Source organism: Martes martes, assembly GCF_963455335.1.
Source record: "Martes martes genome assembly, chromosome: 10".
Classification (NCBI taxonomy): domain Eukaryota; kingdom Metazoa; phylum Chordata; class Mammalia; order Carnivora; family Mustelidae; genus Martes; species Martes martes.
In genome coordinates this window covers 20771101-20796131 of record NC_137898.1, presented here as the reverse complement: position 1 = coordinate 20796131, position 25031 = coordinate 20771101, and the positions used below count along the sequence as shown (strand labels likewise).

Below are 25031 nucleotides of genomic sequence, written 5' to 3'. Positions count from 1 at the left end.
GAGGACTTTATCTGGGTCCCAGAAAGAAAGCCTTTTCCTTCTTGTGCGTGCCGTCTCTGGGGGACGCACGGCGCCTGCTTTGGCCCCCGTCCCGCCCCCACTGTGAGACAAATCATGCCCTTGTACTTGGTGCCTCCTTCCCACGGAGAAGCAACCCTCCCTGGGCCCCTGGCCCCTCAGGTGTGGGTGTGAGAGACCAGGCAGGGGGAGTCGGGAGGGAGAACAAGGATGAGCCCAGGACATGCCCCACACCCCTCCCTTGATTAGGCTTCTCATTAGGCTCTCCTGGGAGATTTCCAGATGCAGGGGACACAGCAGGAGGCAGGAGACAAGGGGCTCGCGATCTAGTTGAAGGAAGTTCATGCTAACCGAGGAGCAAACTAGAAGTAATAATTTCACATGGTCATGATCACTAAAATGAAAACCAGATGCCAAGCTGGAAGGGATGGGGGCCACAGGGCAGGCCTCGGAGAGCCCCGTGGAGGAGGCCCGCATGCTGAGGCCTGCCCCTGGCCCTCTGATGAGGTCTTTCCAGCTTCAGCTTAGAACTCAGCACCCCTCCCCTGCACACATGGTGTCAGGCGACGACATTCAGGGGCCCTGGGATCAGGCCACTGTGAGCTCGGGGCAGGGAGGGCCACCAAGGGGCTTGGGTCTCAGTCTCCCAGAGAGGCTGCAGGACGTGGAGGGGAGGCAGGGGAGGGCTCAGGCTTTGAGGTCCAGCAGACCTGGACCGCAACACCCTTTCTGGACCTCAGCTTCCTCATACCATCACAGAGCCAGCTGGCTGTCCTCCTTGGAAAGGTGGCGTGATGCCATCGCCACCAGGGAAAAGCGGCATTTCCTACTTCCCCGGCAGTGACGCCAGGGGACCAGGCAGTGGCCAAGGAGAGGTGAGCAGAAGTGGTACAAGGGTACCACTTGTGTCCTGTCCTTAAGAGAAAGCCCTGGGCCGGTCCCTCCTCCTTTCCCCCAGGACCTGGCCACGGAGGGTGTGCCCCTGGGATGTCAGGGCATTACGAGAGGAGTCTGGGCCATGGACAGCTCCATGAAACACATGGACCACCTCAGCTTCCTACAAAAGGCAAAGGAACGTCTAGCTTGTCCAAGGCCCTGATGTTTGGGATGCCCAGCGCCCAGAGCCAAACCAATGTCCTGAGGCCACCTGTGGATTGTTCAGGAGGGCTCCTCATGGGCCCTGTTCCTGTAGAGTCTCACCCTTCTAAGCTTCCTATTTCTGGGCTCATCCTTGATGATGACACCCCTTTCCATCTCCCGGGCATGACTTTGGAATCGGACTCCTTGGGAAGGTCCCTGTGCAGCTGCCTGAGTTCTTCGTGGTGCCTCTGTTCCCCATGAGATCCTTTTCTGAGATCCTTTTCTCCTTGGCATCCCCATCACAGTCTTGAATCAGTGAACAAAAGTCTGAATGCAAGGACCCCAAAGCCCACCTCATGGGGCTCATGCAGATGTCTCTGTGTTTCACACACAGCAAGAATTCTGGAAGGCGCTGGCTTTCCCCATTGCATTAGTAGCTTTGTCCTGTCTGTCAAAGCCTGGCCTCCGTGATCTTTGTGGCCTTTCCTTGGTGGCAAAACGGCTGCCATGGCTCCAGACATCCCACCCATGTTTAAGACAGAGAGAAGGGAAAGTGCGGCACCACCGTCTTTCCCAGAAAGCCCCAGTGGTCATCTGTATAGACCTGGACAGCCACAACTCGGTTATGTGGCCACTAAGGGCCAAAGCAGAAGGCGCTCCTCTGTGGATGTTGAGTTAGTCCACCACTGTTTACCATTGAACTCTAATGAGCAGAAATAAGGAAATCCTTCAAGAAGGTGACCTATGATGAATACTCAGAGTCAAACCCACCAGAGCAGTTTCTCCGGCTCTTCTCAGCCTTCCCTGGGTCAGGATGGTCACCTGGGCAAGTCAGGGATGTGTTCTCCTGCTGGAAACAAATCAGGGGGTCTCCCAGTAGATGGTGACCTTGCTAGAGCTTGACTCCAGGCCAGAGGGGTGACCACAAATAGAAAACCATCCATATTCCCCATGTCTCTGGGTGATCTTAAGCGCTCTCTCCCCACAGCATCACATTTCTCTCCTTTATTCCCAGTGCTCCCCCACGTGCTCCCTGGCAGGTTGTGAGTGTGGGGGCTGCTGTGACTGTCCACATAAAGTGCTACACCCTCATTTTCCTGGCATGGGAAAAGCATTCCAGCCAGAGAGCAAGAGCAGCATGTGCAAAGGTCCTGGGGTAGGAAAGAACATGGGGTGCTCCAGGAACCAACAGAGGAAGGCCAGTAGGGCAGGAGCACAGTGAGCAGGGCAAGACTGGCTCAAGGTGAGGGCATCAAAAGGGCCACTCCTGCTCTCTCCATGTGTCTATATCCATCTCTATCTCAGTGTGTATATCCCCAGCACTTCTTGAGAGATCAGTAATAGCACAGGAATCCATCCACTTAGAGAGGCCTGGAGGGATGGGCTCTGGACCTTGGGGGAGGCCGACCCAATGGTGTCAACAGGGGTTTGACAGGGTAAGCCTGCTGCTGCCCGAGTTTTGGGGCCCCAGGCCAGTTCCCAGGCTTCATACTTCGGTCCTGATGCTGGCCCCTGACCCCAGACTGTCTCCATCTATGGCCTCACCTCTGGTCCTTCCTTCCCAGGGCTGTTACACAGTGATCCTCAACACTTTTGAAACCTACGTCTACCTGGCTGGAGCCCTCGCCATAGGGGTGCTGGCCATCGAGGTAAGTAAAAGCCCCCCATTTCTCTGGCTCCCCAGAAGCAAGGCACACACAGGGTCTTGGGGAGATCCCCCATGGCCTGCACTGCCCAGCCCACTTCAGTTTCCACATCCTAAATCCAGGACCCAATGGGTCCCCTGCTGCGGGGACTGTGGTGTGGGAAGCCCAGCTGTCTGCCTGTTGCCTGAGTCACTGTTGGACTCTGGGCTCATCTGAGCAAGCCTCCAGCAGTGAGTTGGCAGGCTCTGAGAGCCACCCTGCAGTCTTCCTTCCACTGCCCCCAGCACCCCCCACCCTGTCCCTGTTCCTCTCTGGCTAAGCCTCCCCCAAAGTCCAGAGTGAACCCTCGACCGAGAATCAACACCGCTGCCTTGTGGGAGGGGCTGCGGCTTGTGCGTCCAGATCAGGCGCTTTCTCTCTGGGAGGCTCAGGGCCTGTGGGGCCTTGTCGACCTCACAAGGGCAGTCTTAATGAACCCTCTTTGCCCCAGTCCGGGGCCCCGTGAAAGGGAGGCGGCTGCAGAGTCCGGCCACCGCCACGAGGTGGCGCTTCCGCTGATGGACGGACGGAGCTGCCCCTCCCTTCTCCCCGCCAGCTCTGGGATGGGACGCAAACCCCTCCTCCCGGACTTGGCACTGACCATCTCCAGGAAAGACCACTCCTGGGCCTCAGCCAGTCCTGGGCGGGCGGGGAAACGAAGTCAAGCAGCCCGAGCCACAGCCTCCCTGTCCCTCTTTCACCTCCCTGTCCCTCTTTCGACAGGCGGGGGGGGGGGGGAGAGTAGGTGTCCAGAATGCTGGGCACCAGAAATGTCACTTTGCTCAGCTTCTCAGAGCGTCCTCCAGCCCCGTGTAGAGCAGTTTTGTGGAGACTACTGGGGATGGGGGCAGGGGAGTGGGGGGTCATTTATTCGTTCATTCAGCAGGCATAGATTGAGCCCCTACTGTATGCCAGCACCGTTCTAGGTAAAGCGGGTCTCTCATAGGGCAGGGGGACACAATGAACAAGGGACAGGTAAATCTGCTGGGACTGCAGGAGTCGCAGGCATGTGTCCCGCTCGGGAAGGACATGGCTTTTTGGGGATGACTCCCAGCTCAGCCTCTCCCCAGAGGGGGCCTCTGAGCTATAGAGGACTCCTCTGCAAAATGGTACTACTACTCTGTTCCCGGGCCATGGTTGCGGCTGGGCATCGTCAGGATGGCAGAGGGTGGGGACTCCATGCCTGGCCAGGCTGCCCTAGGGTCTTGTTAGACAATGTCTGTATTCTTGGTCTGCTGTCCTCACCCCCGGCCCACAAGCCTAGCTGCACCCCGAAGGGAGGCAGGAATCTACTCCCAAAAAGGGACTTTTACTGTATCGCTGTCCCAGCCTCACCTTGCCCACGCTGCTTCCCCAGCCAGAGATCTGGCTCTGAGCCTGTGGTCTGGGGACTGTCCCTTCTGCTACTTGCAAGAAGACCCCTGCCTGTGGGAGCCTCAGCCATTCTGGTCAGAGTGGCATCCCTGAATCTGGGTCTCTGCCTGCCCTACCCCCCCAACCCCCTCCCACCCAGGGCCCTAGTGAGGTGTTGGGTCATAGTGCTCTCAACTCTGGCAAGGGCTACATCTTCCCCCGTTCCTAAGAGCTAGAAAGGGGAGTGCACGGGACTTCTGAGCATAGACTGCAGGGTCAGAGTGCCTAGACCCAGCCCCCAGCTCCCCCACTTGCAGCTGTGTGACCTTAGGCGGGTGCCATGACCTCTCTGTGCCCTGCCTCCTGCTCTGTTGAAGGTTTCTGAGAAAGTGCTTAGGACTGGGCTGGGTGCACAGGAAGCTCTCAGTCTTCAGGGAAGGGATGCATTTGGCCCATATTGCTGCTGGCAAATAGAGGAATTAGATTTGAACCCATGTCCAAAGCCCCCTTCTTTCCATGACTCTGCTGCACAACAAGGGCCAGTGGCTGGCAAAAGGTGCTTGCCCCCAGGAATCCTCCCGCAGGAGTGTGCCCAGCAATGGGTGAGCCCCCTTCCTGGGCCGATGATTACTTCCCCTTGGGAGGGGACAGCCCCGTGCTAGGCTGGAAGCCCAGCCTGACAAGCCAACTTCTACTTCTGCAGCTTTTCGCCATGATCTTTGCCATGTGTCTCTTCCGGGGCATCCAGTAGAGGGCGTGGCCTGGAGCCTGAAGCCTCACCCACCGCCGCTGCCCAGCCCCCGACGCCCTCCCCTCCCCCGCGCCCCTGCCCCCTTGGCCCCAGGGGAGGAGGTGAGATCACGATGAGTGGGCAGGAGAAGGGGCAGAGGAAAATAGCTATTTTTTTAACAAAAAAATGAAGACGAAACTACGATTGCTAGACCCCGCCTGGTCTCCTGGTGGGTGCCATGGGCTCTCTTTAGGGGCCCGGCTCCTGAACCCCAGGAAGCAGTCTGCACTAGAGACCAAAGGAACCCCAGGGCCAGGTTCCCTCCTCGGTCCCACCAGCCTCTGGCAGTCGCGGGCCTGGGCCTTCTCCGCAGCTCCAGGTGCCAAGAAAGTGCAGATCTAGCCAACAAAAGGCAAAAGCAGCTCTCAGAGGTCGACAAAGCCCCCCAGGGCCCCAAGGAGACTCGGTCGCCTTGTCCTTAAGAACTCGGAACCTAGGTTCAACCTCTGGTCCTCTGATGGAGTTGTCCCTGCCTCAGGCTGGGGCCAAGAGTGGGCTGCAGACACTGGATCCAAGCGTGGCCTAGCTGGCAGAGGCCTTGCTTCCCTCATCTGTTGGATCAAATAATCCGGAAAGCCCAGAGAGGGGACATTTTTCATTCAGTCACACAGCATATGCATGACAATTCTGAACAAGAACCCAGTGGTCCCTAAGCTGCCTGTTGCCCCTTCCAGGGCTCTGTAGGTCCCAGCAGGTCTGCTGCTCACACCCCTCCCTGGCCTCAGCATCCTGGCTTCCCCAGGAGAGAGAAAGCAAGAACTTACCAGCTCCATAGCTAAGAAAATTCTGGACTGTCCTCCCTGCTCCCTTCCCACCTCCCCAGCCCCCAGGGACACACACACACACTACAGTCACTTTTCTACACTGCCCACCTCTTCCCACAAGTCCAGCCCCTTCCCTGTTCCCGCAACAACTCTGTGGCTCCCAGGGCTGGAAGGAATCCCCAAGACCATCTGGTTCTCCTCTCCCCTCCCAGAACTGAGGCTTGGATGTCTTCCACAAGATTTCTGCCAAGACTTCACCACCCTCTTCTTGCATACCTCCAAAGATGGGGAGCTTTCTACCTCCCAAGACAGACTTCTGTCTTTGGACTGCTTTGACTTCTTAGCATCAGCTCAGTGCACATGAGAGTTCTCTGTTTTTCTCTCCTTCCATCTGTGGCATTCCACTTGCCCTCACTCCCCAAAGTGTTAAGGCCACACAGTGCCTCCCCCGATCCCCATTTTCTCCAGGCTAAAGAACTCCAAGACACCTCATTTCTGCTGCCAAATGGCTTCTTGTCCCTTCATGGGCCCTAGCACACTTCTGAGTGTTTCTTCCAGGCTGAGGTAGGGAGGTGTTTTCCCCTAGACCCACACCTACACAGCACCCGCAGACTAGTCCCTCAAACACAGGCCGTGCATTCTAGACCGGTATTGGCGACTGTATCGCAAGATCCCTCCACCCCAGTGAATCAGGACTGCCTGCCAGGCCTGTTCAGAGGATCGGAGGTTTGGGCACAGTTGGGGGAGGGGAGAAGGACAACGTCATCCCGATCGGTGGTGTCGGGATTGATGGTGTTGGCCAGACAATCAAGGCTTGATTAGTGATGGCATGGCAGTGGGAGGGGCAACACAGAGCCTGCTGTCCTCCCCCACAGTCCCTCTTCAGTGTCTGGGGAGAGCCCATTCTGGATCCCAGACCCTGTGTCCGCCTTCCAGCCTCCCAGCCCGCCAGCTCCTGGGAGAGACAGGGCTGTGCCTGGAGCCCCATGCCTCCTGGCTCTGCCACCAGCCCCCTTTACAGATGCAGCCCTGAGCTCTGTGCCTGCTGTAAAGATCGGGTTTAACCTCCTCCCCGTCTCTCCCCTTCCCCATCCCATCCTCATGCTGCCCCCTTCCCCCCCAGTCCCAGGCCCTGCTCCTGGTCTCCAAGCAGGGGCTTTCCATATTGTCCCTGGAACTCCAGACGTGTGGCCATGAACTCCCCAGCGACCAGGCATCCCCGGGACCCAGAGCCCCCTGCAGCTAGCAGGTAGCCCAGCCCAGCGCAAGCAGGGCCTTGGACTCGCTCCTCTCTAGACCCACCCCCACCCCCCCACCCACATGCTCAGCTCGTTTCCTGGCAGGGGCAAAGGGTTGGTCTGAGCTTGGCAAAAGTAACAACAGCTGGCTTGGCTGGACTCAGGGTCTCGTGGGGCAGCCGTGTGGCTCTAGTCTAGGGGCATCCCAGGCTTCCTGGTCCCTTCTGGTCCCCTACCAGCCAGGAGAATCTGGGGCTTTCAAGGTAAGAAGGGCCTGGCCTCTGGCATGCACTCGCTTCCCATCTCCAGTCATGTCCATTCTTCCCACCCCTTGTCGGCCCCAGGAAGGTCAGTGGGAGGCAGAGCAGATCCCAGAGGAACATCTGGCTGAGGCAGGTTCAAGGGCAGATGGTGAGCCTCACCCCCCAGTGCTTTCCAGAAAGGTGCCAAGGAGCGCCGAGTCTGCCGCTGCCCATACGGGCTGGAAAGGGCGAGCGGGCAGTCTCCAGCCGTGACCGTCTGCGAGGCTGCCTGCGGCCCATCCGTGGTGTGAAGGACAGAGCCCAGCCCCAGTCTGGCTTGCCCCCTTCCCAGGCACTGCGATCTAACTGGGCCGGTTCACATACAGACTCAGCACCTGTCACAGAGGACAGGCGCTGGTGGCCGTGGTCTGGCTGCGGGGCCACGGGGTAGGGATAGGGATACCTCTCTAAGGAGACCTCCTCCAGCCGACCTGCAGAGGCCCGCTGTTGGTCACACCCACACAGCCTGGCCTGAAAGCCAGGTTTCTGCTCCAGAGCTCCTGCATCGTGGAAAACGGAAGCCGTCTGAGGGATTCGGAGGCTCTTTTGTCCCCCTTGCTCTTCCATGCCTAAGGGGCCCAGACCAGAGACCCCAAACCAGCCGAGGCCCCAGCACCCCATCTCCCAGAAGCCCTCTCTTCCCTTCCCCCGTGGGTCCCAGGTCGAAAGTCTATTTTGAAAACTGTAAATGTTCCTCGCTAATTTATCATGTTTATTTCCTGTGATCCCCCCCTTTTTATATTCTATATCAAGAGGAGTTTTTGTAATATAAAACAGGACACCCACACTGATGGTTTTGCACTGGTTTTTGTGACTGTTTCTTACAAAAAGAAGGAACGAAGAATAAATAGTGACTGTGAAGAAAGGTGGTCTTGCTTGGGTGGGGTGGGGGAGGCGGAGGTGGGAGCTTGGCCGGAGGGTGCTGGGGTCCAGGGACAAGGGTAGAGAGTGGTGGCCTGGGGGGGGGTGTGTCTCCCCAAACCTTCAGGATGGAGAGCGGGCCCACCCTGGGTCTTCCTCAGATGTGTGGGTCCCCCTCCCCATTGTCACTGCCTCCATCCCAGTAATGGCTCCTTGCTTAGTGTCCCCCACACCCCCTATGCCCCCAGACCACTGGCTGTTTGCCAGGCTCCCTCCCCCTGGGCCCAGCTCTGATGTCTAAGCCAGCAGCACAAGCCGTCCCAGCAGGCCCTGCATCCCAGCAGGCCCTCCTGACCAAACCCCAAGGGGCAAGGCCAAGCTCGGCCCTCCAGCCTGCCCAGTGCACCCCAGCGGGGAGAGGGGGGTGGGGGGGTGAGGCCAGCACAGCCCCCAGAGCCCCACAGCTAAGCTGGAACTTTCTACCTCCCTGCTGTCGACCCCGGGGGGACTGATCCACCATGCCCACTGGGGATGAAGACAAACCACCCATCCTCCATCAGAGGATGAGACAGGCCTTAAAAGGCTGGGGTCGGGATGAGGACAGGAGTGTGGCCAGGGGGCAGTGGGTGCCCTGCCTGGCCAGGGCTTGTGAGCAAGCAGCTGGATTCTGAGTAGCGGACCACGCGACAGCGGCAGGAGGCGGAGGTCAGGGAAGAGCCCAGCCTCTCCCTTCTGCTCAGCGGGTCACCAGCAGCCTGGCCTCGCCCCTCAGCTGTGGACCCGCAGCAGCCCTGCAGCTGTGCCAGGGACCAGCTGCGTGGCTGTGGGCACAGCGGGGCCCAGCGCAGGCAGGGCCAGGTTCCCGGGCAGAGGTGCGCCTGGCGGCCGCCAGAGCTGCACCATCCCCTGCCCACCACCCGCCTTGCCCCACCCAACACGCTGAATTCCAAGAGAAGCAGCAAGTGTGGGGCCCTGGGCTGCCTTTGTCCACGCCGTCCCCAAAACATGAGAGCTACCATGCCCAGTGCACGTGCTTGTGTCCCAGAGGGAAGGAGTGCAGGGGGAGTGACAGACAACAGGGGCACACACGTGGGGGCGGGGGGCAGGGGCAGGACAGGGGGGTCTTCGGCTCTGACGGAGCCGCCGGTCAGCCTCCTCCGGGGCACTTGGGGTGGGGGACATGAGCGCGGCCTCTGGAAATATTTGTTTCATTTCCCTGCTGAGTTGGAAGGACACCCAGTCCCAGCTCGCTGGGTCTCGGAGGCAGCACCCCGGGGAGAGGGTGAGGGGAGGGGAGGGGGCTGAGCCAAGAGGACCTCAGACCCTGAAGGACACAACAAGGGACCAGAAGATGCTGCTGCTGCTTCTCTCTCTTCCTCCTCTCCAAACTCTGTCACTCACGGGAGCTCCACGGGGTCCTTTATGCCGACTGCCGGGGCCTGCCTGCGGGGAGGCTGCTGGGGGCCTCTGGACCCAGGCCAGTCGGGGGGAGGGGACTCCTGAGCGCCTCCAGCAGCCTAGAGCGAGGCCCTAGCACAGAGCCCGTGGTGGCCAGGCTGGGGCAGGGCAAGGGCTCTGGCTGCAGGTGGCCTGTCTCTCAGCGGTCCCTGCCTGTCAGCCCCACAGTGGGGCGGTGGGAAGGGCAGGGATGTGTGCCGAGGGGCGGACGGCGGCTCCCACGGGTGGGGAGGGCCCACGCCGAGGAGGATGGGCGCAGGGTCGAGTGGTCAGATCTTCCAGACATACACAGAAGCCACGTTCAGCTGTGTGGGCACTAGAGTGGGTGGGGGTGCAGGGAGGACAGGGAAGCAGGGCACCCCTCCCAAACGAAACAAGGGTGTCCTGGCAGAAGGGGCAAAAGCCGCTCCTTAGCCCAACACCCCATGACTCAAGCTCTTCGGTCAGGGTCTATCCACGGGATCCGGAGGCCAAGAGAGCCAAGAAAGGGAGGCGCTGCTGCATGGGGCGAAAGGCAGAGGTGCCGAGGCCCTGTCCCTCCCCATGCCTGAAAGTCCAGGAGATCACAGCATTTGGGGGTGCCCAGGAGGAAAGGAAGGCGAGCGGCCCCACCTGCCTGGGGCAGGCCTGGTGCAGGGCAGGGTCCTTCCTGCCTTCCAGGAGCCAGAGGGAAACCGAGGCCCCAGGCAGGGTCTCCCTGCCCCACAGGGGCCCCTAGCCCAGCAAGGGGCTAGACTTTCTTGGGTTTTCGGCCAACTTGGTAATAGTAGTAAACGCTGATGGCGACAAAAAGGAGACGACTGGCCAGGAGCAGCAGGATCCCCAGGGACACGAGGCCTGTCTCAGCTAGCGTGGCGGTGACCACTGTGAGAGAGAAAGACCGGGAAGGGACAGAGGTCAGAGGAGGGGTGTGTGTCACAACCCCCAACACAGAATGACCTGCTGCGCTGGGGTCTCCTGCCAGCTGCCAGGCCTCAAGAACACGTCTGGTCCAATGTCCCCTGCGGGACAGATGCTGGGGTGAGAGGGAGCACGTGGGCCACACCCTGTCACACCTGTGCTGGATACACAGGGGAGCAATGGGTTATGAGAAGCTGTAGGTGCATGTGCGTGTGGGAGGCTGTGGACATATGCATGTGTGTGTGTGTGTATGTATGTGGGTGTGTGTGTTCACGAAGGTACAGGTATGTCTCAAGTGTGTGAGCACAGGGGTGCACACATATGGGTAAACACAGCCATGTGAGCCCCTCCCCCTCAGATCTCCATCCCTTCCTGGAAGCCAAGTGGGGGGAGCTGGAGAGCCAGGGGCCAAGCGGCCCTGCCCGTATCCCCCACCCCATCCGTCTCCCCATTTCACTGCCCACCTTGGGACTCACCCAAGAACTGGACCCCGAAGTAACAGGCTTCGGTGAGCAGAGTCCATCGGATGATAACCTTCTCGGCCGTGTAGAGCGCGTTCCACATGATCAGGGAGATGCCTGCGGTCAAGGGCAAAGAGCAGGCTGGGGGCTGGTAGCTTGACCCACCCACCCCCTCGAGGCCAGGACAGGATCCCAGACTTCCACATCCTCCACCCCTACTCACACTCCCCAAATTAACACTCATCCATCATCCGGCTTAACCTTATAACCCTAGGTCTCCCACTGCCTGAGGGAAGGGCTTAACGGTATCCCAGTTGCCGCCAGACCCCGCCCCCCACCCCTGTACCTGGGCAGACACTTGGGGGATGGGTATTAGTGCCATCAGCACAAGGTCGGGGACACTGCATCTACAGAGGCACGGCCTACCGACATGGGGGGGCTAGGCATCACGAGAGGGGGCTGGAGTCGGGACCCACTGTGGGATCTGAGGGAGGCAGGTCTGGAAAGGTAGGCTGGATCCACGCCACAGACCACCCCAAAAGCCAAGTGACAGGACTGGGCCTTTATTCTGCCGGCAAAAGGGAGCCATATAATGTTTCAGAGAGGAGGAGGAACGCTACCTGGGTGAGGCCTTAAAAGCTGTAATTCAGCTTCCTACCAGGCACTGCGTGTGACTCAAATCAGAAAGGAAACGGGGTGGTTCACATGAGCGGCCCAAGAGTGGGAGGGGTTTTGCACTGTGTTGATTTGGTCTCCTCCTCTAGGCGGCGAAGTCCTGGAGGGCAGGGCCAGGACCTCATTCATCTCTGCACCCTGATGACCGAAGACGGGGGTGCACTAGGGAGTAAGCCCTCAGGAAGCCTTTGCCCAGATGATGTCAAAGATGCCGCCCCGTCCACTGGGTACATTGCAGCAGTGGCCACAAGATGGCAGCACACACCCAGCAGAGAAAGACTCCTGGGCTGAAGGGGGTTGGCGGGTGCTGGGAAGGGGAGGGGAGCCCCCCACCCCCCCACCCCCGCAAAAAGATAGGCTTCCCCCGCTCCTCTCAGTCTCCGTGGGGCCCCAGCTGCCCATCACGTCTGCCGCAGCAACACTCACTGAGGAGAGCCCCGCCGTAGAGACGGATGGGGGTCTTGCTGGTCACCTGGGCTCCGTCGAAGACGGCATCGTAGAGCTGGTCAGGGAAGGCGAGGGCCTGTGGACAGGGTGGGCAGTTCAGGGGAAAGTTGGGATGTTTCCTGGACATCTTTCCTCCCGGAAGCCAGGCTGAAGCGCCTTGACTCCCCCCGACACCCCCGTGCCAGGACAGAAGGCTCTAGGTACCCAGAGGCACCGAGTCAGGAACATGGGCCCTGGGATCTAGGATACTCCAGAACAGGCAGGGTTCAGGTGGGAAGGACTGTCCGGATCTGGGACTCGGGAAGGGGCTAGAGAGCCCTGACAGGTAGGGCCTTAGCATGCTGGCCTTGGGGGAGAGGCAGCAAGGACCCCAGGACGGGGAATGAACCTCCAGTAGAGGCCCAGAGGTGGGACACAGCGAGCCAGACCCAGGGTCAGATCCCAGGGGTGGGGGTGAGGGCGGGGGTGGGGGCTCACCATGATGGCAATGCCAGAGAACAGCACAGCGGAAGCAAACTGCCAAACCCTGGGGACGTGTGGAGAGAAAAGTCACAGCCAGGCCCCCTCACTGCCACCTGCAGGGCCCAGGGGACCCTCCCCTCTCCAGCCAAGATGTCCAGGGATGGCTGGCTTTAGAGAGAGGGAAGGAGATGGGATGGAGTCACGGGAACGGGGACACAGGGACGAAGCTGACGAGGCGGGGCCTCACGCAGCACCCCTCCCCATAGCCAGGCACCCACCCAAACGCACCCTCGACGCTTACCTCAGCCCCAGAGGCTCCCGAACAGCAAACTTGATTTCATTACCCAAGACCTGGCTGATCTGTGGACAAAGACGGGGTCAGGGGGGGCCCCAGCCCATTCACTCCCTTCCCTGAGCCCCCCTGGCATGCCCAGGGACCCACCTGGGTACTTCTGCTTAGCCAAAGGGTCACCCAGGCTGGGAGGGTCACACTGAGGCCACCTCCCTCTGCCTGCTCTTGACACCAGAGCTTACGGGAAGCTGAAAATACGGTGGTAGAAATAAAAGCTCAGGGTTCAGCTGGACACGGGCTTAAAGCCTGGCTGTGCCCCTGCCTGGGGTGGCCTCGCACACGTCCTTGACCTCTCTGAGCCTCAGTTTCCTTATCAATAAAATGGGTTCATAACTATCTCCCAGGACTAGCCAGATTAAATCAGACTTATAAAGCAACTAGCACAGCAACGAGCACACAGTAAGCATGAAATTCATTCTAACGATCTTTCTTTTTGTCATTATTCCCCTGATATCACCATGAAGTTCCTAGAAAAAAAAAATGAGCCAAGTCCCGGGGCTCCCACAGCTTCACAGACCGCGTCTACTCTTCTCCCGAATGGCAGGCTGGACCCGCCTCCCCAGATGGGGGTTCAGAGGCGGACCCTGGGGGGAGGCCGGCTTCAGGCCCCTCAGCCCACCTTGGAGCGGTGCACCTCCCCGTCGTCATCCTCTCCGCCCACGCCAAGGATCTTGCGGGTCTTCAGGCGGCTCACGAGGTCCGTCTGGCTGTGCTTCTTCATGAGAGGAGGGGGCTGCTTGGCTGCCATCTTGCCCTGGCGGCTGGTGTCTGCAGAGGGGCTGAGGGGAGACACCAGCCTCAGCCACGGGTCCTGGCCAGCTTCCAGACCTCAGGGGCAACCAGACCTGACCCCTGGGCCTGCTGAGACGTCCCTGTCAGCCTGGGGCAGCAGCTGGAACTCTGGGGGGCCCAGGCTTAGTATTTAGCTCTCTAACCAGCTGGCTGTTAGGGGAAGTCTCTCCCCTCCCTGGCCTCAGCTTCCTCATCTATAAAATGGGTGGGTGAGCATGTCCCGAAAGCCCTTCCAGCTGTGTGAGCCCATCTCGCCTCCACGGACACGGCACACCCCCGGCAATCAGGCGGGATGGAGCCTTACAGAAGGCCTTGGAGGAGTGTGTGAGCCCAGGAAAGGCATTCAGGCCTCAGGGGAGACCACATCCAAAGGTTCCTGGGAGATGGGGGCCAAGAGGAGTGCGGACCGGTCTTGCCAGAAGAGGGCAGATCTGCCCAAGTCCTGGGGTCCAGGCGCCACACTGAATTTTTCCCCAGATCATCTCTCTGTCCAACAAGCCCTCCCTCCCTGTCTCGCAGACAACCTCCTTCAAACCTCCCAGGTCTGAAAGACCCCAGGGCCCAGCGGAGCCAGAGGAAGGATGGCCTGGAGCGCTGGCAGAAGTTCTGGGCCCCTTCCTAACAGGGACACCCACCACCGGCCTCTTCCCTATCCCGGGTCTGTTCATGATCCCCCACAATCCCCACATCCCAGCCACCCCCCCAGCTCCACCTCAGGCTGGGACTTGAGCACCTACTGTGTGCCTGGCACTGGGCTGGGAGACACAGAGATGAGTTGACTGCTGGTCCTCACCTTCAATCAGCACAAAACCTATGTGAAGGAGACAAAAGTGTTGACCCCAGTGAGCCAAAGGCTTCCAAAACCTGGCCCAGGGGTGGCCCTGGGCTCCTCTATTCCCAGCACCCTCCATCCCTGGCAGGCGATGGGAACTATTTACACCCATTCCACAGAGGAGGAAACCAGGCTCAACGAAGTCCAACAGAGACGGGGCTGAATCACTCCATTACCTCCCACGGCACCCCATGCCCAGCACCTCATTCAATAGAAGCCCACAGCCACCCTCCAGGAAGGCCAGAACACTACCCTCACTTACAGACGAGGCTCAGAAATCGCGCGTCCCTCTGCTGGGCCTCCTGGCCCTTGCTCACAATCCCCCTGCCACCTTAGTGGTGTGTGGCCCCAACCAAGTCTCAGCCTCCAAGCCCCAGATCAGGACTGCCAGAGGCAGAGATGAACCCAGGTCCCCTCTGGTTTTCTAGCCTCCCAGTGTCTTAACACAAAACAAAGCACCCAAACAAACCCCAGGGCACAGAATCAAACTGCAGGGGGCCTGGGAAATGTGGCTTTAGACTTGGGTAAGGCCTGGGAGTAGCCAAGCAGCTCCAGTTTGAAACTGACCACACAGGTCAGTCTCGGGGGTTTCTGCTGAGTTATGTTCAGCCCCCAGGCCTCAGTTTCTCATCTATGAAGCGGGGGTCGCTATGCGGTCCCCTCCCCACACACCGCTGGGGCCACGGAGGTGGCTGGTGGTGGTGATGAGGACAGTTCCAATGCCCAAGCCCATTTGATTGGGGGGAGGGGGTGACCAGCCCCACAGGAGAATGCAGGGTTTAACCACACTGCTCCCCGGGGAACAGGCGTTGTCCCCACGCCTCAGCACTTCCCACAACTTCTTGTGACTCCAGAGAGGCAACAACCAGCCTGGCGTCCCTCCCACCGCCCAGTGGACCAGTTCCAGATGGCCCATGAGAGCTGGCCAGCCACAGCTGGGAGCCGCCGGGCCTTGCTGCCCTCAGCCAAGAAAGCACCGGGGAGCCCAGCCCTCGCTCTCCTTCCTTTTCCGGCCTCCCCTCTGGCCTTTCATCTTTTTCATTTACATACTGCAGAACCAACATTTTTTTGCTATTTTGCAGTTACACGACTTTTAGCCAGTGTAGAGATGCAGAGAACGACCAACGGCGCATTGGGACACCTGCCTTGGTCCTCCTCTCCCCTCCCCCCTCGCCCCTCGCAGCCACTGATCTGTGGGCCGTCCCTCTAGCTTTGGTTCTGTTTTTTCAAACACGTTCTATAAATAGTCTCATACAGACTAGAACCACTTGAGACCGGCTTCTTGCACTCCGCCTAACACTAGGGACTCATCAGGGCTGCTGGGCGCCTTCCCCTGCCCGGCCCTCTTTAAGGCAGAGTAATATTCCACGAAGTAGATGGACCTGTTGGTTTATCTAGTCACTCACTGAAGGACATCTGGGTTGTTTCCAGAGTTTGACAGTTACGCATAGATCTCCATCCCGTGGCTTAAGGTGGCACTCGAGTCAAGCCCGCCAGATCCCAGGCTGTCTCAGGGACTCCCGCTCAAACCATCAGCTGCCTTCCTCTGCCCAACAAGCCCTCCCCATCAACACACACAGGATACTCCCCTCTTCACCGCAAGCCTCAACCTGCAAAGCAAGGGCTTTGAGGGGTGGCAATGCCGGCCTCCAGGGACAGGGTACGGCAAGGGGACTGTAGCGTCCTGGGCTCCATCGGACACCAGCATGACTCTTAGGGGGGACAGTCTTTATCCACAGGCACCTCCATCAGAAACTTGTGCTTGTGGGACCCACTGTGGTCTCCTACAGAGCCCAGTCCCCAACAAGGAGCTTATCACCCCCAAAGGGCAGGCCTCCCGAGGAGGAGAGTGGAATCCCCGGGGAGTACGGATCCTCAGCACCTGTCTCAGCACAGCTAACCACTCTGAGCACTGAATTCTGTCCCTTCTTCACCCACAACACCGGGCTCTGCCTGGGAAGCCTAGGTGGGCCGCTGCAGTACCCCTACGCACCTGCCAGGCCCCCCAAGGCAACCCACATACACGGTCCCCTCAGATCTGCCCTTGAACTTTCTTCCTCTTCCCGCTCCACAGGTGTTTTCAGGCCGGCCTCATTCTAACCTAAGTGGAGACAGAGGGCACCTCCCACCGCTCCACTCCCTGCACCGAGGCTGGATCAGAGGTGCGTCCAGGTCCTGGGTCTGCCCTCTTACCAGCCGCAGGGCTTCAGGCTGCTCCTCCGAGCTCTCCCAGCCTCAGTATCTGCTCCTGTGAAATGGGGTTAATGAGAACACTCTCTCTGCGCAAGTGCTTGGAGGCTAAGGAGAGGGAACACCCGGGGTGCCCCACCTGCTTCCCCCCCACTCCGACTTCCCTTTCTTCATTCAGCCATTCAGCCGTGCACAATGGAAAAAGCCTGCCTGATAGGGCTGTGGCTTCCTTTCCAGGGCCAGCTGCCCTCTGGAGGGCCCTCAGGGCTTCACCCCTCCCCCAGGCCAGGCTGCCAGAGGCTAAGGGCAGAGGAGGGTGGAGGGGAACCTACCAAGCAAGGAACCGGGACAATGTAGCCCGCAGCCCCCAGAGCCCAAGTTCATGACCTTCTACATTCTGCTCCTGGCTGGCCTCTCCCACCTTGATTCCCAATAAAGCCAGCAAGTCCCTGTCCTTCTTCAGGGCTGTTCCAGTTCTAAAACCACTGCCCAGCCAGGAAGCTCCTCCTTGCGCTCTGCTCCCCGTCTCGACCATCCTTGTTCTCCAGGGGCCTTCCCGGGACACAGCCTCTCCCTCCCTCCCCTGGATTCCCTGGGTCTCCCTGTGGACGGCCACGGCCCACTGCCAGCCCAGATCCCTAGTCCCGTCACAGGCACCCGGCTCCCAGAGACCCCGTGATCTGAAGGCAGGGCTGCTGCCTGGCCCAAGAATCTTCCTGCTGCATCTCTGCACACGGGGTGGGGGGGGGGGGCGGTGCTCGGTCAGCACGGACCAGTGAGTGACATCTGGGCTATGGGGAGCAGTGGGACCCACCCAGAACACCGGGGATCACGCTCAGTTTGACGGGGCAGGGCCCAAGCGGAGGCTCGGCTCCAAACCCACACTGGAAGAGGCAGAAAGCTGAGGCCCGGAGAGGGCCACATGGGAGCCAGTGGCAGGCGAGGGCAGGAAAGGGGCTTTCCAATCAGGCGGGGCTGGCTTCGAATCTGACCTCTCCTACTGGCCCGTGGCCTCGGATCCATGAGTCTAGAATGCTAAAGACATAGGAGAGTAGGTAGAGATGGTCTTGGCAAAGGGTCTGGCCCACAGGGTGCCCAGGAAATGGTGGGGGTCAGGACTGGGGGGCGGGGACAGTGTGGTGAGACATCGCCATGCCCCCTCTGCGAAAAGCTGTAGCCATCACTGGAAGGCCAGCATCCCGGGGCCAGGCTTCTGTAGGTCTTTGCTCACAAGCCTGGACACCTCCTGGCGTGTGAGGAGCTCACCAAATATTTGTCACCAAGTCGTGAGTTGGGGAAGGGGTGGAGAGTCCCCCCTCCCCACTGCTGGCCAAGGTCTGACTCCCTGCAGTACTGCCCCCTACACACGCCCTACCCACCCTCCCATCAAGTGCAGGGACATCTGAGGCCAGGAAGAACATCCCCAAAGAGCTCCCCGTGGCAGCAAGACGGAGGGGTCATGACTAGACAGAGGCCAGGAACAGAGAGGCTTACCAGGGGTGCGGGTGTCAGGGGAGAACAGGGGGGTATATACTCAGTGATTAGGCAAACTTGGGCTCAAACCTCAACTTTTTCTCGTCTGTGACCTCAAAAAGTTTCCTAACCACTCTGAGCTTCCATTTCTGCCTTGGTGGAAACCACGGTACTCGTTTTTAGCTCACAGGGCTGTGACGAGGCGCTGAGCAAAGGCAGGCCAGGGGCCCGGCCCCTGCTGCAGGCTCCCTACAGGACAGCAACTGATGGCGTTGCTTATGGGACAGCTGCCTAGGCCCTGCCCTGGCAGGAGGTCGGGTGGGGCGGGAGCACGGTTCCCATGCTGGTCCTAAAGGACCTCTCCCCACCCCTCTACAGCCTTCCCAGGAAGCCTGGTTTCCATAGAAACCATCAGGCATGGAGACTGTGCCCATGAGGGCTGACTTAAAAACCTGACCAGCAGTGGGGGGGTGGGGGTGTGGAGGCGGAGAGGAAGGGGGCCCGAGGCCCTGCACACCCACCAGCTGCCAAGCCTCCCGGTGATGCAGGGGGGAGCTGCTGCTGCTGCTGAGCGTCACAGCCAAGAATGACTTCCTTTTCCAATAAGACCTTTTGCTGGAGGGACAGTGCCCCCCACCCCGTCCCTCCCCAACTGGTAGACACTGCCCCCGAGAGCATGTGTCCGAGGGCTGGAGGCAGGGAACAAGTACTTCCAGACCAGGAATTCTTGGCAGCCCCCGCAACAACCCTATGAGAATGGCTGTGTTGTCACCCCCATTCTACAGAGGAAGAAACTAAGGCCCGAGGGACTTACTCAAGCTTCTCAGGGTGAGCTACAGAGCTGACACTGGGAGCAAGTTAACTATGCTGTAAATAGACATCCTGAGCAGAGCCAGTGTGTGTGTGTAGGCGCTTGGGCGCTCTTTGGTGAACCTGACCTCTAGGAAGAACTAAGCCCTAAGCCATCTTCCTCATCACATCGCCTCTTGAAAGCCCCTGGCAGGTTGCCAGCATGTGAACTCCTTCCTTCCTGGGGTCTAGGATCCCTTGGGTTAAAGCCCTGTGACCCCAGCAGGACCAGGGAAGGGCTGCAGGGAGACCCATTGTTCTCTTATCACATTGGTGTAAAATAGCTGGAAACGGGGTGTGGGACAGGGCAACGAGGAGAGGGGGCAGCGAGAGGAGGGGAGGCAAAGAGCGGGGACCAGCGAGGAGACCAGGGAGGCTAGAGGGTCCAGAGCCCCTGTCATCCACCCCCGTGGTCCCTTCCTGGGGCGGCCCATCAGCTCCTTGGCCCAGAGGCCCCTCCAAAGACCCCCAACCCAGAACCCACCGGCCTGAGCCCTCAGGCAGAGTGACTCTCACATCTCAAAGGCTGTGCTGAAGGGGTGTGGGTGTGGATAGACCCACATTCATTACCAGCCTGAGGCCGTGGGGTGGGTCAGCCTGCAGACCCTCCATTCCTGTGCTATAAATACGGGTCACGATGCCTGACTTACCAGGCTGGGGCAGAATTACAGCCAGGCTAGGAAGTCACAGGACACAAAGGGGGCTTGCTTCACTAATGCGTGACTGGCGTCATGACTGACGTCATCGCAGTGGCCCCCAGGTGCGGGTCTGGTCACATGGGTCTCGGGGCGACAGCACCAAGCCAAGGCGAGGCTACACGCCACAGAGCTTCCTGGCGGTGTGTCCCTCGAGAGCAGACTTATTCTAAAGGCTGAGACCGTCTGAGTCAGCCTTGCCTCTCCAGCAGACCACGAGCCCGGCCAGCATCATCCATCACCTGCCTTACCCCCACCCTCCACCCCCGGGGCTCAGGGTGGACGTGAAGGGCGGGGCGGGGCAGCAGGCAAGCGCTGGCAGTGGAGAGGAGGGGGCAGGATCTGAATCCTGCTGTGGGGACAGACCTGGTCCCTGAGACAAAACCCCGACTCAAGAAAAAGAAGGCACTCCATGTCCCATTTCCAAGAATGTCCAGGAACACGGGAGCTGGCATGGTGCCCAGTGGGGAGACAGGACAGCTGAGGTCCCCAGAGAGTCTGTCTGCCACCACGGCCAAACCAGGGCCCTACTCTAGGACTCAGTCGCCTCATCTAAGAAAAACTGAGAGTGTGGTCTCGGTCATGTTCAACAATGTGGCTTCAAAATCCACACACCAACAGGACACGAGGCCCTAGCTCCAGCTGCCCGGCTGCCCCTGGGGACACACAGGATTTATCTACTGTTCTCTTTCTTTTGAAGGTGCCTGATTGCGAGAATGGCAGAGGGAAGCCCAAACTTTTCATCACAAACAAACATCTCCAGAGCTTCAGGGACTGAAAGTAAACACTGCCTGCACGCCAGAAAGGCTGAGACGGACAGAACAGAGGAGGGGACCTCCCTGGGCCTCACCCCCCGGGGTCTGAGGGTGGTGGGAAAGAGGGAATCCAGCCCCCTGACCAGCAGCTGTCACCACTCAGATGTCATTGGGGGGGGGGGTGCTTTTCCCTGTCCCTGCTGACGCAGAGGGTGAGCACAAGGGGAATTTCTATCCTTTTCAACCGGGAATGGGCCCGTTCCCCCCACACCACCAGCCCAGGAACCATGTCAGGGCCCTCAAAGGCAGCTGGTGCTTCCAAATCCCATGGGGGCCAATGACCATGGGGACAGCCTGACTTCTGGCTGCCCTGAGGCCAGGGCTGTGGTGAGAAGGTAGCGGACATCCCCCCCCCCCATTGCCCTTCCCACCTCTCTCTAAAATTCTGAAAGGGGAGGACAAGAGTGGGGAAGGGGCACTTCCTTGTAGGGATTCTCCAGCATTTTAAGCAACTTTTCCAGAAGCAAGAGGTGATTCGCCTTCTGGGTGGGTTGGGAGAGGCAGACAGAAAGGTCCCTGTACTTTTCCCAGGATGCTATGGGCTAGAACTACAGTCCAGGACCGACCATCTCCCCCAGGGTTTGGGGCTCTGGCTCAGGGTCAAAGGAGTAGATCAGGACTCAAAAGGCCTGTGCTTAAATCCTGCTTCTACCATTTATTAGCTGCATGGCGTTGGGCCAGTGACACCACTTCTCTGGGCCTCAGTTTCTTCATCTGTGAAATGGGTATAATAAGGACACCTACCACCTACTAATGAGAAGATGCACAAAAACACCAAGAATGGCAACCGTTTTATAGCAAATGCTCAGTAATAACGTTGTTGGTATTATTCTCGGGCTAAGAGACTCAGCTTCTTTGCCTCAGTTTCCCCCTTGACCATACCAGCTTCAGTCCCCTTCTAAGGGCTATATGTGGATGCAGAATGGAGTGTTTACAAGGGGTGGACTTAAGAAGGAAATGGGAAGGGAACAAGGGTCACTCCGTGTCAGGAGAAAGACACTGTCCCAAGGCGCTCACAACAGATGGGCAGGGAGAACCTGGGGAGACGGCTGATGGATGGGTGGCAGGGCTGCAGTCCCCTTGAGGTACTAAGCCTAGGTGGCTCCCCTCCACATTTCTGGCACTTGGCCAGGCCTGACCCTGGCAGGGATGCAAATCCGTGTTGCCAGTGAGTAGCTGAGATGCAGGGAAAGTACAATCAGTACGGGCCAGGAGGCAGAACCTCAGGCACCCCATCCTGCCACTGCATGTCCTGGGGTGACTTACATGTCATTGCTGAGCACCACTTCCCTCATCTGCAAAAGGGACACGCTTCACCCCTTTTCAGTCAGCCTTGCCTCCTAGCTCTGCCCCACCCCCTCACTCCACAAGAATCACAGTGGCTCCTTACTGTTTCTCAAATATGGCAGACACATTCCAGCCTCAGGGCCTTTGCACAGGCCATTCTCTGCAGGATCTTTATTTCCCCAAGCTATCCCCACAGTTCCCGCTTTCAAAGCCTTGGATCAAGAGTCACCTCCTCAGGAAGGCCTCCTCAACCACCTTGTTTTAAATGGAAACCCCGGGGCACCTGGGTGGCTCAGTGGGTTAAGCCTCTGCCTTCGGCTCAGGTCATGATCTCAGGGTCATGGGATCAAGCCCCGTTTCAGGCTCTCTGCTCAGCGGGAAGCCTGCTTCCCTTCCTCTCTCTGCCTGCCTCTCTGCCTACTTGTGATCTTTCTCTCTCTTTCTCTCTCTCTCTCTGTCAAATAAATAAAACCTTAAAAAAAAAAAACTAAATAAATAAAATGGAAACCCCACCCCCGGCCTCAGTACTCCTGACAGTCAACTCCCCCACCTTGCCTCCCAATACACTATATAATTTACTTTATTATTTGTCCTTCTACCTTTTAAGTGTCAGCTCCATGAGGGAAAGAGTCTTTGTTTTGTTCTCAGCTGTCTCCCAGCGCCCAGAACTGTTCAGCACTCGGTTCACTAAACCACCTTTGATATAGGGCCCACAATTTGTTCAATCAGTGAAAGTAAAGGGGAGTCTTGAACTATGTATATCAGAGGTCACTGCTAATTTCATCACTCTCTTACCCTCACACAGTGAGGGGCAGGCCCTTTCTCCAGAGCTGATGGGGGCCTTTCATCAGATTTGGGGAGAGGGAAGGCAGCAAAGTACAGAGCTGGAGAAGCTTCAGCTGGAGCCTGTGGACAGACATCCAACAGGTGCTGACAGCCAGGCATGGGTGAAGGCCTTTGGCTGGGCCTCAGCCCTTCACCCCAAATTTGTAAGGACTGATTAAACCTACAGCGTGTGGGCAGAAAAAGAGAAGTCAGGGCAGCTTGCTTCCAGCTAATGGAGCCAGAGGGGACCTCAGGGACCAGACGGCCCATTTTATAGAGAAGAAAACAGAGACCTGGTGAATATACAGTTCCTTATGTCCTAACAACCCAACAAGAAAAACTTTCCCTCTTCCTGGGCTGAGTGTGGGGCTGGTGTGAAGCTTCCTCTAAGGAATGGACAGTGTCCCCTCCTGGTGCTCCACCAGCGCCTCCCACCCCACTCCACTCTGTGTTCCTGGGATCTCTAGCTCGGAGGAAGAGAGGGTCTGCAGAGGGTCCTGGCCCCCTCTGCACGGGCCACCAGAGGTTTAGGTCCAAGAGGCCGCCCAGTGGGGGTGGGCATCCCTGTGGCCGTGATGCCTTCTCCTAGGACGTCTCCACCAGGGAAAGTTTGAAGGAAATCAACCAGGAAGCGCGGGGCGGTGGTGGGAAACCGAGGGGGCACTGGTCGTCAGCGCTGGGCTCCAGAGGAGCCCCGAGTTCCCGGCCTCGGGCCACTCCTGCCCCCTCCCACCTTGCTCCAGAGAAGAAACCCGCTCCCCCTGGGGCCGCGTGGGGGCGGCGGGAGCCCGGACTGGGTGGGGGCGGGGAGGGCGGGGCAAGGGGACGCAACGCAAGCGCCGGACCCTGTGGGGCGCGCCCGGGATGCGCTCAGGGTTCCGGCGTTTCCTCGATAGATGGCCCCCCACCCCGCCCCGAGGTGGATGCGATTATTTTGCTCCTGGCAGGGACCCCCCAGCCCACCGAGAGCCAAGCCGATGGCCCCACACTGCCCCCTTCCCGCTGAGCGCGCGACTTAGGGGAGACTGGGGGTATTCGTCTCCACCTGTGCTTCCCGGACCCTCCCACCCAACAACTGGGTCTTAGGCGCGGCTACGGTTTCTGCCTCCTCCCCCTCCCCCCGATCCCTCCTTCCCTCGCAGGCCCGGAGACGAGGGTCTCTCCCAGTCTGGCTTCTTCTTCCGCCACTGTGTCCTTTATCTCCTAGCTCCAGGCACTCACCCACTTTCTGAGACCCGGGCCTGAGAGCTGGGGGACCCCAGGCGGGGAACTCCGGGCTGCCGGACGCCCCCACGGTCCGCCGAACCAGTAGGTCCGGCCAGCGGGAACTCCGCCACCGCGGTCCGCGGCTCAGCGGGGGCGAAGGCAGAAGGAGGGGCACTAGCAAGTTTGTGCCGCGCACTCCTCGGACCGGGGAACAATGGCGATGTGGGGGGAGGGGACAGCGAACCGAGCGCGGGGACAACAGTCGGACCCCAGGGAGACAGAAACTGCTCTTGGCTCTTTCTCTCTTGCTCCGAAGCTGAGGGGGAGGCAGGGGGGAAATCAACAGTCCAACAGGGAGGAGACAGCGAAGGGAGAAAGCCGGGGTAGAAAGGGAAACCGAGGCAGAGGGAGGGGCGGTGCGAGTGGAGAGCGCCAAGGGAGGTAACCGAAGGGGCTGCGGGGCTGCGCCTTTGGGGGGGGCGGGGAGGGGACCCCTGGAGTCCCGGCATTATCCGCCAGGGCCAAGAGGTCCTGGGGCGTCCAGCTGGCGCGCACGGGGTCCTCAGGTCCGCCGCGGTCCCTGCGGGCGGCAGAAGCCCCGCCAGGCTGGGCTGGGCTGCGCTGCGCAGGCACCGGCCGGCGGCGGGAGGGGAGCGTACGAGGCTCGGAGGCGGCGGCGGGGAACAGAACTTACGTTCCTAGCGCATGCTGGCGCCGGCGCTGCGCGGAGCTGGCGAGCCAGGGGACGCTCGGGCCCTCGGGAGCCTCACATCCCGCCGCCCGCGCGGGGCAGGGCAGGGCAGGGCCGGGCCGGGCGGGACTGCGCGCGGCGTCCTGCGAGGCCGGGGTTTACCCGAGTCTGGCGGCCCGCGCTGGTCCCTCCTCTCGGTCCCGCGCGCAAGCCAATGGCGCGCCGTCCCCTCCCACGCGCCGGCTGCCTCGCCCCCGAGGGTGGCCGCCCGGGGGGAGGGGGAGAGGGGTTGGGGCCACTGGGCTCCGGGGCTCCCCGGCCGAGGCTTTCCTAGGGACTGCCTGTTGGGGGCGCGCTCAGGCCCCGGGAGAAGGCGCTGGAGAATCGAAGCCGAGGGCCCGCGCCGCCCAGGAAGACTTTCTTGGCAAGTTCGGAAGACTGCGCCCCTTTCGTGAGACTCTCAACACCCCCATAGGTTGGCAAACCACACTGTCTTAAATATCCTCGGGGTATCCCCTGGGGCCTAGGCC

The 25031-nt window shown here is 59.7% G+C and overlaps 2 protein-coding genes across 4 annotated transcripts in view; one reads left to right on the top strand and one right to left on the bottom strand.

Moving 5' to 3' along the window:
* The window catches only part of TSPAN18 (tetraspanin 18), a 174690-nt gene extending 169616 nt beyond the window's left edge, over positions 1-5074 (top strand). For both annotated transcript variants that reach the window (XM_080816108.1, XM_080816109.1), the window contains 2 exons: positions 2664-2747; positions 4840-5074. In XM_080816108.1, the coding sequence (XP_080672234.1) occupies positions 2664-2747; positions 4840-4887 (132 nt within the window). In that variant the 3' untranslated portion in view covers positions 4888-5074. The remainder of the gene's footprint in view (positions 1-2663; positions 2748-4839) is intronic.
* Positions 5075-8019: 2945 nt separating this feature from the next.
* TP53I11 (tumor protein p53 inducible protein 11) lies at positions 8020-24739 on the bottom strand. 2 transcript variants are annotated; one of them, XM_080816111.1, is made up of 9 exons: positions 24505-24618; positions 16664-16718; positions 14376-14449; positions 13466-13625; positions 12796-12854; positions 12510-12558; positions 12012-12108; positions 10926-11027; positions 8020-10413 (listed from the first exon to the last, which is right to left on the bottom strand). In XM_080816111.1, exons 4-9 carry the CDS (start codon positions 13592-13594, stop codon positions 10280-10282), a joined length of 570 nt encoding a protein of 189 aa, XP_080672237.1. In that variant the 5' UTR covers positions 13595-13625; positions 14376-14449; positions 16664-16718; positions 24505-24618; the 3' UTR covers positions 8020-10279. The 2 variants fall into 2 exon arrangements, with proteins under 2 accessions (XP_080672237.1, XP_080672236.1); XM_080816110.1 differs by lacking the exon at positions 16664-16718 and having other exon boundaries at positions 24505-24739.
* Positions 24740-25031: the final 292 nt, after the last annotated feature.

Coding starts and splice junctions, on each gene's coding strand:
- TP53I11 (XM_080816110.1), bottom strand. CDS start 13,594: ATGGCAGCCAAGCAGCCCCCTCCTCTCATGAAGAAGCACAGCCAGACG. Junction 11,028..12,011: donor CTACGGCGGGGCTCTCCTCA/GTGAGTGTTGCT, acceptor CCTTGACCGCAG/GCATCTCCCTGATCATGTGG. Junction 10,414..10,925: donor CTTCGGGGTCCAGTTCTTGG/GTGAGTCCCAAG, acceptor TCTCTCTCACAG/TGGTCACCGCCACGCTAGCT.